At 42.2% G+C, this 17,515-nt stretch overlaps 1 protein-coding gene across 3 annotated transcripts in view; it reads right to left on the reverse strand.

The window, feature by feature from the left end:
- The window catches only part of SUPT3H (SPT3 homolog, SAGA and STAGA complex component), a 727,450-nt gene that overhangs the window by 237,724 nt on the left and 472,211 nt on the right, over positions 1-17,515 (reverse strand). For all 3 annotated transcript variants that reach the window (XM_073625237.1, XM_073625238.1, XM_073625239.1), the window contains 2 exons: positions 11,687-11,773; positions 8,032-8,119 (listed from right to left, as the gene is read on the reverse strand). In XM_073625237.1, coding sequence (XP_073481338.1) covers positions 8,032-8,119; positions 11,687-11,773 — 175 coding nt within the window. The remainder of the gene's footprint in view (positions 1-8,031; positions 8,120-11,686; positions 11,774-17,515) is intronic.

Raw genomic sequence — 17,515 nt, forward strand, 5'->3', positions numbered from 1 at the left:
CAACAAAACCAGGTTGGTGACCTGCCTTCTCTCTGCTGCATCCCATCATGTGATTGGACGGGGAAGGGACAGCAGAAGCACAATGAATCATTTGTACTCCTTCCTTCAGAACAGTTCTTCTTATCTCATAAGTAGTTCGACACACCATTTTGGCCTATAGTGATGCTGCTCTCTAAGTTCTTCTGATTGTTACTGTACAGAAATCTGTACTTAGAACTTTACCCATAACAACTTGATAAAAAATAATATTCTTTAGCAAGGAACATACACTATAATAAAACAGAACAAAACCATCAATTTACCGGTTTCAAAAAACAGTTACATTCCTGCAATGCTGGGATTGCTAACTGTTACATTTGCTTGTGTCTTCAACCAAACTGTCAAACCATCAAATGGTTGGTGTCATTTCTGATCACATGTACAGCTCCATGGCAGTTGAAGATCAAACAGAAGCAGCTTCCTTGGCTGTAAAGGATAGGAGGGTTTAATTCTGCTTTAAAGCTGTAAGCAGATTGGGCTCTACAAATTCAGCAGTGCCTAAATATGGAGAGCTACTGAGCATGTGCAGAGCAGGGTAAAACAGTGTATTACTGGATTTTAAACAGTACAGTGGAACCTTGGTTTACAAGTTAACGCGTTTAACAAACTTTTTGAAATATGAGCAACTTTTTTTTTTAAATTCTGACTCGGTTTACGAGTGTTGTCTTGTAAAACGAGCAGAATTCAAGCTAATGGGTGGTGCAGTGCCGCATTTGGCCAGAGGTGCAGGGGGGGGGCGCCGGGGACACTCGGAGCGGTTCAGAGCCGTTCGGAAATACTCGGAATGACTCAGAAATACTCAGTTCCTGATTGTTTCTGAGCCTTTCCGAGTTAAAGCGGTGTTCCAGCTGAAATTTTTTTTTTTTAAAGTCAGCAGCTACAAACACTGTAGCTGCTGACTTTTAATAAGCACACTTACCTGTCCAGGGTGCCCGCGATGTCGGCCGCCCGAGGCCGATATGTCCATCGGATTGGTTCCCGGCTCCACCATTCGAAGGGAAACAGGCAGTGGAGCCTTGCAGCTTCACTGCCCTTTCCCTACTGCGCATGCACGAGTCGCGCAATGCTTTGTGAATGGCCCGGCTGTGTTCTGGGACACACACAGGTCCCAGCGCACCCCATTCCCCAGAAGACAACGTGAGGAGGAGAAGAATGAAGACTACCGCGGAATAGGAAGTGGCAGATTAGGATGATCTGCCTAGCAACAGCCATTTCTGGTAAGTAAAATTTTTTTTTTCTTTCAATTTTTTTTTCACATTTTTAGGAGCCTTTTTATATAATTTTTTTTTTTTTTTTGGGTGGACTGCGGTATTGTATGTAATAGAAGTCAATGCGGAACGAATTATCTTCGTTTCCATTGACCTCTATGGGGAAAATTGCTTTGATATGCGAGTGCTTTGGATTACAAGCATTCTCCTGGAACAGATTAGGTTCGTATTTCAAGGTTCCACTGTATATGCATTTATTTGTAATCTTTTACATAGCCATATATATCTGCAAAAGGGGCCAGCCTGGAGTGATCTAGCAGGAAAGTGTTTGTTACCCTAAAAAAAAAATAAACTGACCACGGTTTATCATGGCTGTGGTCAGTTAACATGCCTCGGTCCTCTCCCCCTCCACTACCTGCCTGTCAGCTCTGTCCGCTCCTCAGCCTTCCCCTCCTGCTGCTATCATAACTCAGTGTTCTTTCTACAATCCCCCTCTACATTAAATAATGTTCCCAGTGTATGTGTTTTTTTAAAAATAGTCCACTGTGTTCCTGTTTCATAACACCACTCGGCACTCACGTGACCATCTGCCTCTCTCCTCCTCCTGGCTGTAGCTGTCAGATTAAGAGAGGAGAGAGGCGGCCAGTCACGTGGGTGCCGCTATAAAATAAGGTATACAACAGCTTATTTAGAAAAAAAAAACACATACACTGGGGACATTATTTACTAGGGAATTGTAGAAAGAACACTCAGTGGCTCAACAACCACTTACATTTTCCGACTTTAAATAGTTGAATGAAAATACATTATACATTTTTTAATGAACACATAACTGTAGTTAGTGTGTTTCTTCCATTTCTGCATGAGTTCAGAGTTTATTTAATTTATTTAGTGCATGAAAGGGCTTCAAATTATCATCAGGGCATGTGTGACAAACCTAAGAGTGCTATTTTATATAATTCAACACGACTTGATGAAGAAGACCTCTACGGCCCTGCAATTATTTCTAAGACGGCCATTTACAGTGCCTTGAAAAAGTATTCATACCCCTTGAAATTTTCCACATTTTGTCATGTTACAACCAAAAACGTAAATGTATTTTATTGGGGTTTTATGTGACAGACCAACACAAAGTGACACATAATTATGAAGTGGAAGGAAAATGATCAATTTTTTTTTTTTACAAATAAATATCTAAAAAGTGTGACATATTTTTTCACACCTGCCTAAAACTTTTGCACAGTACTGTATATTTTTGGGGGTTGTAAGTAATTTTCTAGCAAAAAAAAAAGAAAAAGATTTTTACTTGTAAAAAATGGCAGATATGTCCCAGTTTTAAAGTGGTTAAACAATATTATCAGCTTTCTCAGCTATCTTCTATGAACTACTAAACAACTCCCCTGTATGTAATGAGACGAGGAGATGGGAGGGCTTTATAAACCAAGTCAGGAGAGCAGCTTAGGGTGGCAATGTTGCTTTTTCTATAGAAAGGGTCATCATTCTAGGACAAGGGGTCTCCATGCTTTCTAAATAAAGGGCAAGTTCACTGTCCTTCAGACTTTGGGGGGGGGGACCGTACCCAGTGGGAGTACACAGTGCCCTATCGTTGGTGTCAGTGGGAGGAATAGTGCCCAATTGTTGATGTCAGTGGCAGGAATAATGCTTCAAGGGCCAGACAAAGGCAAGTAAAGGGCCGCATCTGGCTCCTGGGCCACCTTTTGGAGACCACTGCCCTAGGACAGAAGTGTGTACACTTGCAGGATCACCAGGTGAAAATAAAGTGAAATAAGCTTAAAAAAAGGAAACTAATTGAGGCACCATGTCTAATTTACTGTATCCAATATTTTACTTTTTTTTTATGGGTTTAAACATGCTTTAAGAATTAAGAACTTGATTTGGAAATGTTTAAAAGCATCAGTGTTGACTATAGTAACCAGTTACTTGGTATCATTCTTCCAGAGCAGGTTATGAATGAAAGAGATGTACTGGCATTTTATTTCATTTGCAACCACAGAAAGCTGAATAATCAGTGAACCATAAAGGAAATTATTACACTTCATGAGCCATTCTGTTGGCACGGACTCTGGCATGGAAACACACATGGAACACCTCTCTGTGCCGATGTCTGTGTAGACTGTGCTGCAGGATTCCTGCATAATGCACAAGCAGCTGTCCTCTGTGATCAGCTTCAAAGCTACCCCTTCTGCCCATTGTCACCACACTGAAATTACACACGCTGAAATCAATTACTGGCTTAATCAGTCCCAGTTTAAGAAAACATCCATGAAAGGAAACAGCTCCCTCATAACAAGCATGGTGTGTGTATCTGTCTTACAACCAGCCTACCAAATGGTAGATCCTTTCTGTCTCTTCTACTTTAAAGAGCGAAAAAAAACAAAAATTCTTCATATTGGCAAAGAAATAAAATACTAAAAAGATTTTTAAACTTGACTGAATAATTGCACGTAGTCCCTTTTTTTAATTTGAAGGCCAAATGGTACTTTATTCAGCTACATATTATTTAACTGCACATTGAAATTGAACTAGTGTAAGTACGTTAAAAGGGGTTGTAAACCCTTGCTTGTTTTTAAAATAAAAATAACAAACATGTCTATACTAACCTGCTCTGTGCAATCGTTTTGCACAGAGCAGCCCCAATCCTCTTCTTCTGGGGTGCCCTGCTGGCGCTCCAGGCCCACTCCTCTTCATCGGGTGCGCCTACAGAAAGCCACTTTCCTTAGGGGCACCCGTGCGGACACGAGTCCCGCTACTGCATCCATTGACACAGACAGCAGGACTCGGCACTGCCTCTGTGTCACTGGATTTGATTGACAGCAGCGGGAGCCAATGGGGGGGAGGGGTGGTCTGGGGGGAGATGCAGCACAGCAGATTTGTCGTTTGCAGTTATTCTCAACCAGGGTTCCTCCAGAGGTTGCTAGGGGTTCCTTGAGCTTTGGCTGACTGACCTTCCATTTGATGATGCAAACTGATCACCACTGTAAGGGGCACATTCTTCCCACTGACCACCAATGTAAGGGGATTTTTCCCAATGAGTTGGGTTTTAGTAGGGGTTCCCCGAGACCTAAAAATTATTTCAAAGGTTCCTTTAGGGTAAAAATAGAAAAGCTGGTCTACTGGCATTATAAGTCAGGCTGTGCTTCCGGAAATATGCTGAAAATAGAGAGCAGGAGAATGATCGCTTAAGTGTGATGCTACTCTTTAAATATTTATTCAGGGGTATGGGGGGTGAGTTTGCCAAGCTGTGCTGCTGCTTTAATGAAAGTCAAAGCTTGAACCACAAAAATGGTTGAACAAAATAAACTCTTTGGCAGGTAAAGCAGTTTCACTGCTCGCCTGAAGTTCTTTAACTACCTCAATACAGGGCACTTTCACCCCCTTGCTGCCCAGGCCATTTTTCAGCGCTGTCACTCTTTGAATGACAATTGCGTGGTCATGCAACACTGTACACATATAACTTTTATAATTTTGTTCCCACAAATAGAGCTTTCTTTTGGTGGTATTTGATCCGCACTTATGGGCACTGATAGGTGGCACTGATTCGCACTACTAGGCGGCACTGCTAGGCAGCACTGATGAGCGTTACTGATGGGCATCGGTGGGCAGCACTGAAAGCCAGCACAGACTGGCATCGCTAATGGGCACCGATTGCTGGCATTGGTGGGCACTGATTGCGCTTTTTTGTAATCAGGGCACTGATGATCAGTGCCCCGATTACCTGTTCTGATGTCCACTGCGAGGAGATGCCTCTAAATGGCTCTCCTCACCACACATTCTGTCAGTGTGAGTCGATGAGAGCCGATTACAGGCACTTCCTGCATTTACATGTGACCGGCTGTGATTGGACACAGCCGATCACTTTACAGAGATCGGGGTCATGCCATGGGCGCACCATCATATGACGTCCACCCAGAAAGAGAGCCGCACCGTCTCTCCGTCATTTGACGGTGGGCGGGCGGCAAGTGGTTGAAGGATATGCATTTTGTGGTAACAAAAAATAAAAATGATTGTTATTGTTGATCTCCCATACTAGGTTGATTCAATGCGTTCAAAGACAGGGGTCATACAATTATGATTTCTGGACGGTAACATTTATAATATTGATTTGAACTTTTAATAATATGAGAATAAATATACAAACAGATCAGAGGAGCTATAGGAAGAAGGCCTCTCCAGTTCCCTTTAGCTGTGAGTTATTGGAGTCATAATTGGAGTCAGCTGACAGCAATGATTGGCCTCTTCTATATCTGTAGTATTTAGTCACGTACAATTGGACTTGTTCTGTAATGTTGATGACATTTCATAGCTTATCCAAGCCACCTTATAATGGATGTCAGTAAAATACCCCAGCATTTTACACCAACCATAACATTTTGACCACTGACTGGTAAAGTAAATAACACTGACTATCCTGTTACAATGGCACCTTAAAGTGGGTGGGATATATTAGGCATCAAGTGAACATAGTTACATAGTTCCATAGTAGGCGAGGTTGAAAAAAGACCATCAAGTCCAACCTATGTGTATTACATTGTATATCCCTGTATGTTGCGGTCGTTCAAGTGCTTATCTAATAGTTTTTTTAAATTATCGATGCTCCCTGCTGAAACCACTGCCTGTGGAAGAGAATTCCACATCCTTACCGCTCTTACAGTAAATAACCCTCTACACAGTTTAAGGTTCAACAGCTTTTCTTCTAATTTTAGTGAATGGCCGCATATCTTATTAAATTCCCTTTCGTAGAAAAGTTTTAACCCTATTGTGGGGTCACCAGTATGGTATTTGTAAATTGAAATCATATCCCCCTCTCAAGCGTCTCTTCTCCAGAGAAAATAAGTTCAGTGCTCGTAACCTTTCTTCATAACTAAGGTCCTCCAGTCCCTTTATTAGTTTTGTTGCCCTTCTCTGGACTCTCTCCAGTTCCAGCACATCCTTCCTGAGGACTGGTGCCCAGAACGGGACGGCATACTCCAGGCGCGGCCGGACCAGAGTCTTGTAGAGTGGGAGAATTATCGTTTTATCTCTGGAGTTGATCCCCTTTTTAATGCATGCCAATATTCTGTTTGCTTTGCTTGCAGCAGCTTGGCATTGCATGCCATTGCTGACCCTATCATCTACTAGGACCCCTTTCCATCCTAGATTCCCCCAGAGGTTTTCCCCCTAGTGAGTAGATTGCATACATATTTTTGCCACCCAAATGCATTATTTTACATTTTTCTACATGAAACCTCATTTGTCATGTAGTTGCCCACCCAATTCATTTGTTTCCCATCTTCTTGCAAGGTTTCCACATCCTGCAGAGAAGTTATTGCCATGTTTAGCTTAGTATCGTCTGCAAATACAGAGATTGAGTTGTTTATCCCATTCTCCAGGTTGTTTATGAATAAATTAAATAGGATTGGTCCCAGCACAGAACCCTGGGGGACCCCACTTTCCACCCGGACCATTCTGAGTACTCCCCATTTATCACCACCCTCTGAACTCGCCCCCTGCAGCCAGTTTTCAATCCATGTACAGTACTCACTCTATGTTGTCTCTGAAGCTGATGTGTTGAAAGCAGAAAAAAATGGGCAAGCATTAGGATTTGAGGAACTTTGATAAGGGCTAAATTGTAATGGCTAGATAACTAAGTGAGAGCAACTCTAAAACTGCAGGGATGTTCCCAGTCTGCAGTGGTCAGGACCTACCAAAAGTGGTCCAAGCAAGGAAAAATGACAAACCAGCAACAGGGTCCTGGACGGCCAATATTTATAAACATGGGGATCGAAAGCGAACCCATGAAGTCTGATCCAATAAAAGAGCTACTGTAGCTCAAATTGCTGAAAAAGTTAATACTGGTTCTGGTAGAAAGGTGTCAGAACACACAGTGCATCGCAGATTGTTGTGCATGGGGCTGCGTAACCACAGACCAGTCAGCGTGCCCATGCTGACCTATGTCCACAGCCAAGGGCACCTACAATGGGCACGTGAGCATCAGAACTGGACCACAGAGCAATGGAATAAGGTTACCTGAGCTAATGAATCATGTTTTTTTACATCATGCGGATGGCCGGGTGCATGTGTGTTATTTCCGTGGGAAGAGACGGGACCAGGATGCACTATGGGAAGAAAGCAAACCGGCAGAGGCAGCAATCTGCTACTGTCGGCTTGGTGCCAGATACCACAGCATACCTTCAGAGGTCTAGTGGAATTATTGCTAGATAGGTCAGGGCTGTTTTGGTGGCAAAAGTGGGAGCTATTCAATATTATGTGTGTGGTAATTTTATGGTGGGTGGTCATAATGTTATGGCTGATTGGTGTATATTCACACAGGTAGCACATACCCCTTCATCCAGTCACCATGGAAAGGCAGATGTTGATTGTACAAGAACAGAATGGAAGGTGTGAAAGTTGTGGAACCACCCTGTTCTAGATTAGTACATAATCCCATCCTTGGTGTGGAGTCTGCATGGGTGTTAATCCTCCAATATACAAAGATAGGATTATGTAACTAGAAAAGGGTGATTCCATAAGTTTCACACCATACACCTTTTGGACAATCAACATCTGTCTTAACACATTCCATGATGATTGGATAAAGGTGTCTGTACGAATGCTGGGGAATCTTCCAAATGCTCATTTGAACTGAAAAGGTGGCTTGAAGAAGCTATAAATTCAACATTACAGAACAAGTCCAGCTAAATGTGACTGAATCTACAGTACTGAAAAACTATTGTGTTTCCTTTTTAGCTTAATGTGTCAATAGAGTACTAAAAAGAAAACTTACCTTCAATATCTTCTTCATCTACTGCCTTCAGGACTTTGGATTTGTAGTCCCGGAACACCATGTATTTCAGTAACCGTTTTAGCTTTTTCTGTAGAACAAGGGGAAAACAGTGACTGCAATGAGTCTAATCAGCCAAGATACGATTTCTTTCCAGAAAGGAAAATGGTAAAGCTGCTGCATTCATCTTTAAAGTGTTACTAGACCCACAACAGTAAAATCAGTCTGTATATGCAGTAAAGCATGCTTGCTATGCTCATGCTCACTGTGGAACCTAAGGGGTTAATCCTCTGCATTGTTTAAAAAGTATGCTTGATCTTGTATGCACAGATCCTCCTCTTCTTCCACTGACTCCAGAACATGTCCGGATAACACAGAGCCTTTGGAGTCAGGCTGCACATGCTCACTTTGGTGTGTATTGCAAAAGTTTTTTTTTTTTTTCTTGGGAGAGTGCATGTGATCAGCACAGGGCAAATCAGCACTGTCCAGACAGAGGGTCAGGGGTCCTGAATTCTGATAGGACAGTTAAGTGCAGTATGAAAACACCTCCTACAAGCTTTATCAGGAACTAACAGAAGTCACAGGACTGCTATATACTGCTGATGAAAAAGGGTATTTAGCAGTTTATATTTACTAAAATAATTTCATTTCCATGTTCTGTGTATTGTGGGAGACCAGATATAGTGAATGCCAAGTCCTGGGTTTAGTAACACTTTAATACTTGATATGTTTGTTTTAGTGTCAGAAAGGTCAGCTCAGAGCTTTTTAGGGGATTAAAAATAAAAATCATCAACATTTAAACTATCACTGACACTAATACACGCCTTAACACTTAAACCTCCCATGTTCTCACCTGAAACTTTATTTAAAGGCCAGCAGTAATAAGTATAAAAAATGCTGCTTACACTGCTATACTTACCCTCCTTTTTTGCGCTGTTCCAACAGACTCACTGGTCTGTGATCCAGCAATGGTCCTCTTTCGGGTTGAATGACAACCAGTGAACCCATATCCTGAGAGCCAAGGCTGCCATGGACGGTGTGTCCATCATTCCCACATGGGCTCATAGTACTCATGGACAGAACGGTGCTCACACAATATTACATAAGCTGCCCAGGAGTAAGGACTGCTCACCATCATTGTAGGATAGGAGGAAGGTCATCAAACCATCCAGACAACTGCAGGAAAAAAGGGATGTCTAAATAAATTTTCAAAAATGTGTGGTGGTAGGGGGGGATTCAAATCTTGAGCCAAGGTTTAAGCTACTCTCTAAAATGAGGCCTTCACCTTCCCCCTAACAGTTAAACTTTAAACGTGTTCCAAAAATGTAATACCATAAATACCAAGTCTAACCTTAAAATTAAGGTTGGCCATTCATGGATTGAAATTTAGCGGGTTCAGCAGGTACCAGTCAAATTTTATGGTCAGGCTGGTTTTACAGAAGTCAATCTACCAATCGACTTCGAAACAACCAGCCTGTCAGGTTTTTCCTGACAGCCGGAAACACTGATCAGTGTATTCTGACGACCTTCCTAAACCTTTTTATCTCAGAGGAACCCTTACAATAATTTCTAGCTTGCAGGGAGCCAATTCATTGGGAATCAACTGGAAGAGTGCCCCCCTTACAGTGGCAGGAACCATACACCAAGCAAATACAGAAAATGCAGTTAAAAGCACACCTTTAATAAAATAGCAAAAAGTAACAGTTCAGGAACATAGTCAAAAACTGAAGCCAGGGTTTGGATGCCAGAGCAGGTAATCAGGCGAGCCGGGGTCAGGAAGCCAAAAGTCAGCGTAGTAAGGAGCAAAAACAGGAATAGGTATCGGAAGAGAAGTCAGCCAGGCCAATTCATACACAGGAACACACTGGAGGTCATAGATCACGCAAGGGCACAGAGGAAATGACCAAAGCTGTTTAAATAGCAAATAGGGGCTGGCTGTAAGCTAGAGTAATGGGGCAGGTATTGGAAGCCAGGTGAGTCACTGTGTAAACAACGAGAGTGGCTGGTAATTAACCAACAGCTGAGCAGACCCTGTGTACTGAAAGAAAAGAGCTGTTTGTAAATAGCAGGAGCCCAGCCCTGACGGGGGGTCAGAACACCACCCTTATAGACAGCTAAAGAGATCTCTCGTGTCAAGCTGCTGGCTTTCGTAAGAATGGCTGCCTGGCTGCACTTAACGTTAAAGTGGTAGCTCTGGCTTCCCTGTGTAAGGAAGCGCTTGACCAAGGCCTTGAAGTCAGAGTGTATCTCTCCACTTGAAGTGCCACAATATAGGGAAAGAGGTAGGATTGTGTGAGGAAGGGACAGAATCACAATACTTTTTTTAGCTTTCTGTCACTCCAGCTTTTCCTCTTACTTCCTGTCCTGCTAACATAACAGTGAGCAATACCGAATTTCCCAAAATGTTGGAGAAAATCTCACTTTGACAGCTGTCACCTAAAGAGGTGTCTCCACCGGGTCATTTCCTCCCACTTTGTTGCCCAGGTGATGCCTGTCACTGGAAGATCAATTGAAAATGAACCACTGCAAAGCCAAAAGGCATAGATAATTACACAACACCAAATTTTGTTGTGAAAATGAGAAAAACTGAAAAATGCACCTCAAAATGATAATATCTATCGATAGCATTTAGCACAACAGTTGTCAAGCAGATTGAAACGTTTTTCCCAATGTTTTATTTAATTGTTCTGATAAAGTAGAGATGAAGAGATCAGCTAACTTTCTTAGTGGCTCTAGGATATAATAAAAGGCTTGCTGTCACCTCAACTCCATGAGCTCTGGTTGACCCTCAGTGGAGAGTGGTTTTAAAGTGACTGTAGAGTCTCATTTTGTTTTTCTATAAAAATAACATACATGTTATACTTACCTGCACTGAGCAGTGATTTTGCACAGAGCAGCCCAGATCCTCCCCTTCTCAGGTCCCACTCTGGTGCTCCTCCCCCCTCCCCCCTCCCCCCCCTTGAGTGCCCCCACAGCAAGCAGCTTGCTATGGGGGCACCCGAGCTGAGCCGCAGCTCTGTGTATAAATTCAGACATGAAGACAAGGCCCCCCCCATTGGCTATCTGACTTTGATTGACAGCAGTGGGCACCCCTGCTGTGTCCCAGCCAATGAGAAGGGAGAGTCCCAGATGGCTGAGGCACATCGCTGGATCGAGACGGGGCTCAGGTAAGTATTAGGGGGGCTGCTGCACACAGAAGGTATTTTATCTTAATGCATAGAATGCATTAAGATACAAAACCTTCTGCCTTTATAACCACTTTAACCTTAGAGGGCGAGTATATGTGCTTCCAGCACCAGAAGAGCTTCTTATCACATTTTCAAATACTTGCGTGATGTTACAAATTCTTAAGCCGGCCATAGATGGTTCGAATCTAGGCAGGTTTATCAGGAATCGGCCGAGATTACAACCAGCCATCTACAGGCAGGCTGAATGAACAACCAGCATGCTGGATTTTCGACATGCAGTTATTGCCAGATGCTATAGCGGCCACATAGAAAGCAGCAAGCATCATGCCTGTCTAAAGATCTTTTCTTTTCAATTATTTAGGCTTCTCCACAATTACACTTGAAACAATGTGGACTGTAATCACACAGAAAACAAAAAAGGATAGCTAAACAAATAGATGTGTTTATCAGTAAAGTTCCATCAAAAATACCTTATCTTTACGCATCAGGAAGAGGAGATCTTCAGGGGACACCACCCGTGCTCCTCTCATCTGAGACACTTCAGCAGCTTGCTGCAGCTAAAACAGAAAAATAAAATATATTTAAAAAAATAAAGGTAAGCTGAAAGTGATGCTACACTTTAGAAATATACAACAAAATTAATGTGCAGAAAAAAAGTCTGCATCTATTTTTTTACGGATTTTAAAGGCAAGAAGCACCGTAATAAAGCACAAAAATATATTTTACAAAAGAAAACATATTAACAGATATAACTGTTCTTTATTAAAACGGGATTAAAGCAATCCACATTTGAACTGATTCATGGTCAGAATGCAGAGAATTAGACAAACAGAGCCCCCCCCCCCCCCCCCCCCCAACAACTATATAATATCCCTTCTCAGTCCAATACTTTTCATATCATTTTGAACAGAGCAAAGACCAGGGAAGGTTTAAAATCTCAGGCAGGGTTTTATTTCTGTCTTTGTCCCTATTGGGACAGCGACAAAATCAAAAACTTTTTCTTTTAGAGTTTTTGTTATTGTCTATAACAGCCTTTTTCCACCAGGGTGCCTTAACCACTTGCTTACAGGGCACTTATACCCCCCCTACTATCCAGACCAATTTTCAGCTTTCAGCGCTGATGCACTTTGAATGACAATTGCGCGGTCATACAACACTGTACCCAAATGAAATTTTTATCATTTTTTCCCCCACAAATAGAGCTTTCTTTTGGTGGCATTTGATCACATCTGCGTTTTTTTTATTTTTTGTTAAAAAAATTTAAATAGACCGAATTTAAACATTTTTTTTTTTTTTTTTATATTTTGTTATAAAATTTTAAAAAGGGTAATTTTTCTCCTTCATTGATGTACGCTGATGAGGCGGCACCAATGGGCACTGATAGGTTGCAGTGATGGGCACTGATGGGTGGCAGTGATGGGCACTGATCTGGTACATTGATCTGCAACACTGCTAGGTGGCACTGATTGGCACCGCTGGTGGGCATTGTTAGGTGGCAATGGTGGGCATTGATAGATGGCGCTTGTAGGCATTGATAGGTGGCACATATGGGCATTGATACGTGGCACTGGTGGGCACTGTGGGAACTGTGATGAGGCAATGTAAGGTGGCACTGGCAGGGGGTACTGGTGGCACAATTGAGGCACAATTGAGGCATTATTGCCTCCTCCCCTTCGGGACTGATGTCCCTTGCTGGTGAGTCGGTGATCGGCTTTTTTTTCTCCTCGCACTGTCAGCACGAGGAGAAAAAAAAAACGATCACAGAGCTTTTATTTTGATCATGTGATCAGCTGTCATTGGCTGACAGCTGATCACATAGTAAGGGGCCGGGACCGGCCCCTTACTTGGATTGGTGATCACCCGAGTCTCAGTGACTCGGTGATCACGGCACGCGGAGCGCGTGCACAGGGGAGGCCGTCATATGACGGCCTCCCAGGAATTCAGGTCCGCGCTGTAGCCGTCATTCGGCTATAGCGCGGATATCAAGTGGTTAAGGTGTCTTCAGGGGAGTCTTGGCAAAATACCTAGAAATTGCCCAAAAAATGATATACAAGCCAGCAGGTGGATCAAGCCTGCCTATTGATTACACAAAGCCACAGGTTTTCATTGTGCACTATTACAGTCTTCCAGCCGCCAGTGTCCTAACAACCAATGATGTCATCGGTCGATAGGGAGGATGTCGGGCACCTGCCTCTCTCCGTTACCACCAGTTTGATGTTCTTTTTTCTGTTTTAAAATTTAATATGATGGAATGTTAATTCCCCACTTCACCCAAAAGTAGATGTAAGTATCTGCAAATCCTATAATTGCTACTCACAATGTACTTTCACTGTTAGATACTTACTGTTCCCCTGAAGGAGGAGATAGCTGTACTCTGAAACGCGTTGGCTGCATGAGGATTTTTTTTGTCATTTTAGGATATGGTGATAATGTTATGAATTGACAATACATTCTATTTTCATAGGTATTTTATCCAATATGTTTAAAAAACTATTTTCTACTAAACTACTCTAAAATATTTATACTTTTAACTAAGTGTGCCTAAAAAGTCCACCCTAGGGGGTTTCTTCCTGTTTTTCCGTTACCACCAGGGTCACATTAGCTGAGTGATGGAGAAGAGAAACATTGGAATACTTATCAGTACCAGTGTGCAAAGATGTATTTGCTTTGGAAGAATAAATCATTGCTAATGTTGGGTGCCCTATGCATGTGGCTGTTGCTACATTATGCAAAACTATTAGTATAGTTTCTTACATTTTAGAATGGGGTGCCTCGAGATTGTGTGGAATTTTAAAGGATGCCTTGACTGAAAAAAGATTGAGAAACACTTGTCTATACCTTCCTGTCCCATTAACAACTCCAGCCCACAATTCTTGTATGAGCATCAAGGAGACAGGAAGTGAGGGGAAATTCTCCCCAAATGGGTCACGGATAAGGATGAGCTCCGGCGTGTTTGCATGCTGCACGTGCCGAGCCCGCCAGCAACTCGGCACTGCACAGCGCTAATCACAAGCAGTGAGACATTTCCCAATGTGCGGCTGCAGAGATCGGGAAATGTCTCACTGCCTGTGATTAGCGCAGCGCATTGCCGACTTCCTGGCGGGCTCTGCACGTGCAGCTTGCGAACACACCGGAGCTCATCCTTAGTCACGGACAGATAGTTTAATTCTTTCACATGAAAAAAAAACAAAACGGAATAGGTCTTATAAAGTACTATATCCATAGAACCTTCTCTTACCATCTAGTAATATAGTAATTATGACTGACCAGGACAAAATGATCAGTACTATCAATATTCTGACTGCTCATTGACATATCTGTGCTGCCAAGATTAAATGAAAAAGCTGTCTGATTCGTAACTGCTAAAATAGAATCTCAGTCACATTGATTTAAGTCAGGCAGGCTTGGTTGTAGATCTGGGATAAGTGTATCTAAAGCCATTTTCCCTCTCAGTTTTTCTTTTCTTTAAATTCTTTATTTTTTGAGAAAGGATGCAAGGACAGAATTAATGCAATACAGCGCAATAACATAACATATATCATTTACATGAGATCACAAAGCCAACAAGGTTTGGAAAAAAAAAAACAAGAGTCCCAAGACACCTTTCCATAGATGAAAACCCGAGGATATTGTAAAATCTTGCCCTTCAGGTACTTTATCATCATGCAATGTAGATGTGTAGGAGTATCTACAATCCTAGGTAGACATCCTTTTCTAGTTGCTGTCAGGTTGGTATTGCTGCATATGTCCTCATTAGTCAGATTTCCTCATTTGTTTCTGGTCACTGCTGTTCCTGAACTAAAATGGAAGAAAAATCCCTAGAAAAGTAATCGCGGGGAAATCCTCCAATGGGGACACTTGTTCTGGTGGCAACTGTCTAAGAGGAGGTTTACCATCACCTTAGAGAGACGTTCACTCACATCCTTTAATGTCTATTTTACCCGCTGTATACTGTCAAAAGTATTGGACCGCCTGCCTTTACACGTACATGAACTTTAATAGCATCCCAGTCTTAGTCCGTAGGGTTCAATATTGAGTTGGCCCACCCTTTGCAGCTATAACAGCTTTAAGGTAAAAAAATATACTAAAGCGCTGATATGAACTAGTAAATAAATAAATAAGTGACAAATACTAGAAGATGACCAAATAATATAGCTGCAATTATTGTGTAAGTGAACTGATATCACACAAAAAGTGTTGTATATATTCAAAATGTATAAATGTGCTAATATTAACCTCCCAATATAACACGGTGTGATCTCTTAATGATTAATCAGTGAATCCTGTGCAAAATAATCAAATGGAGCCTATTATAAATAACATAACATCCTTTGATTTCAAAAAGTCATGTGTCTAGTGATGAAACTGGTCGGGAGGAGCCAGTGACGAGCAGTGCTGTGTGTACACTGTTGGCGTGTGAGGAGATCCCAGCTGTTAGCTGTATGCAACTGACCTTACTATATGCGATTTATTCTGCTCAAAAGTAGCAAGCCAGCTATCACTGGGGATTACTCATTGAAACCTGTCTATATTCATCAAATCACCAAAGACGTTATATTTTTTCACAGCAGTATGCTGTCCTATTGAGGTACCTGTGCACTGTGGTTCATCACATTAATATATCTTATCTTTATTTTTCTCTTTTTAATTGTGTTCAATAATTTATTATCACATTGATATTTAGTTATGGGATTTTGTTATGGTGAAGGATGTTATGTTATTTATAATAGGCTCCATTTGATTATTTTGCACAGGATTCACTGATTAATCATTAAGAGATCACACCGTGTTATATTGGGAGGTTAATATTAGCACATTATACATTTTGAACATATATAACAGCTTTAACTCTTCTGGGAAGGCTGCCCACAAGGTTTAGAAGTGTGTCTATGGGAATGTTTGACCATTCTTCCAGAAGTGCATTTGTGAGGTCAGGCACTGATGTTGGACGGGAAGGCCTGGTTCGCAGTCTCCGCTCTAACGCATCCCAAAGGTGATCTATCGGTTTGAGGTCAGGGCTCTGTGCAGGCCAGTCAAGTTCCTCCACCCCAAACTTGTTCAGCCCAAACTCAAACTTCTCAACAACTCTGGCCAGCTTCCCTGTCCCTGCTGAAGAATAACATCCCCACAACATGATGCTGCCACCACCATATTTCGCAGTGGGGATGGTGTGTTCAGGGTGATGTGCAGTGTTAGGACAAAAAGTTCAATTTTGGACTCATCTGACCAGAGCACCTTCTTCCACATGTTTGCTGTGTCCCCACATGGCTTTTCGCAAACTGCAAGCAGGAATTCTTATGGCTTTCTTTCAACAATGGCTTTCTTCTTGCCGCTCTTCCATAAAGGCCAGATTTGTGGAGTGCACAACTAATAGCTGTCCTTTGGACAGATTCTCCCACCTGAGCTGTGGATTTTTGCAGCTCCTCGACTTACCATGGGCCTCTTGGCTTCTTCTCTGATTAATGTTCTCCTTGCCAGGCCTGTCAGTTTAGGTGGACGGCCATGTCTTGGTAGATTTGCAGTTGTGCCATACTCTTTCCATTTTCGGATGATGGATTGAACAGGGCTCTGTGAGATGTTCAAAGCTTGGGATATTTTTTTATAACCTAACCCTGCTTTAAACTTCTCCACAACTTTATCCCTGACCTGTCTGGTGTGTTCCTTGGCCTTCATGATGCTGTTTGTTTACAAAGGTTCTCTAACAAACCTCTGAGGGCTTCACAGAACAGCGGTATTTATACTGGGATTAAATTACACACAGGTGGACTCTATTTACGAATTAGGTGACTTCTGAAGGCAATTGGTTCCACTAGATTTTAGTTAGGGGTATCAGAGTAAAATAGGGCTGAATACAAATGCACGCTACACTTTTCACATATGTATTTGTAAAACATTTTGAAAACCATTTATCATTTTCCTTCAACTTCACAATTATGTTGCACTTTATGTTGGTCTATCACATAAAATACATTTACGTTTTTGGTTGTAACATGACAAAATGCGGAAAATTTTAAGGGGTATGAATACTTTTTCAAGGCACTGTATATGAGCTTGGTAGACCTCCCGGTCCAAGATCACAAAATTAATAAAAAGCTGTCCACCCCTTTGTGGCTCTAACAGCTGACATTTCTCAGCCCTGTGAAGCGGAATCCACCTGGTCAGTGGGGGATCTCTCCGCTGAGCAGGCGGATGACATGCCTGTGTCCGCTCTGCTATGCAGAGTGGACGTGGACACAGCCCGCTATTGTTTATGGGGCAATTGGATGGAAACAGACTGCCTGTCCATTTCCATCCAATGT

The sequence above is a fragment of the Aquarana catesbeiana genome, linkage group LG04, assembly GCF_042186555.1.
Source record: "Aquarana catesbeiana isolate 2022-GZ linkage group LG04, ASM4218655v1, whole genome shotgun sequence".
In the NCBI taxonomy this organism is placed as follows: domain Eukaryota; kingdom Metazoa; phylum Chordata; class Amphibia; order Anura; family Ranidae; genus Aquarana; species Aquarana catesbeiana.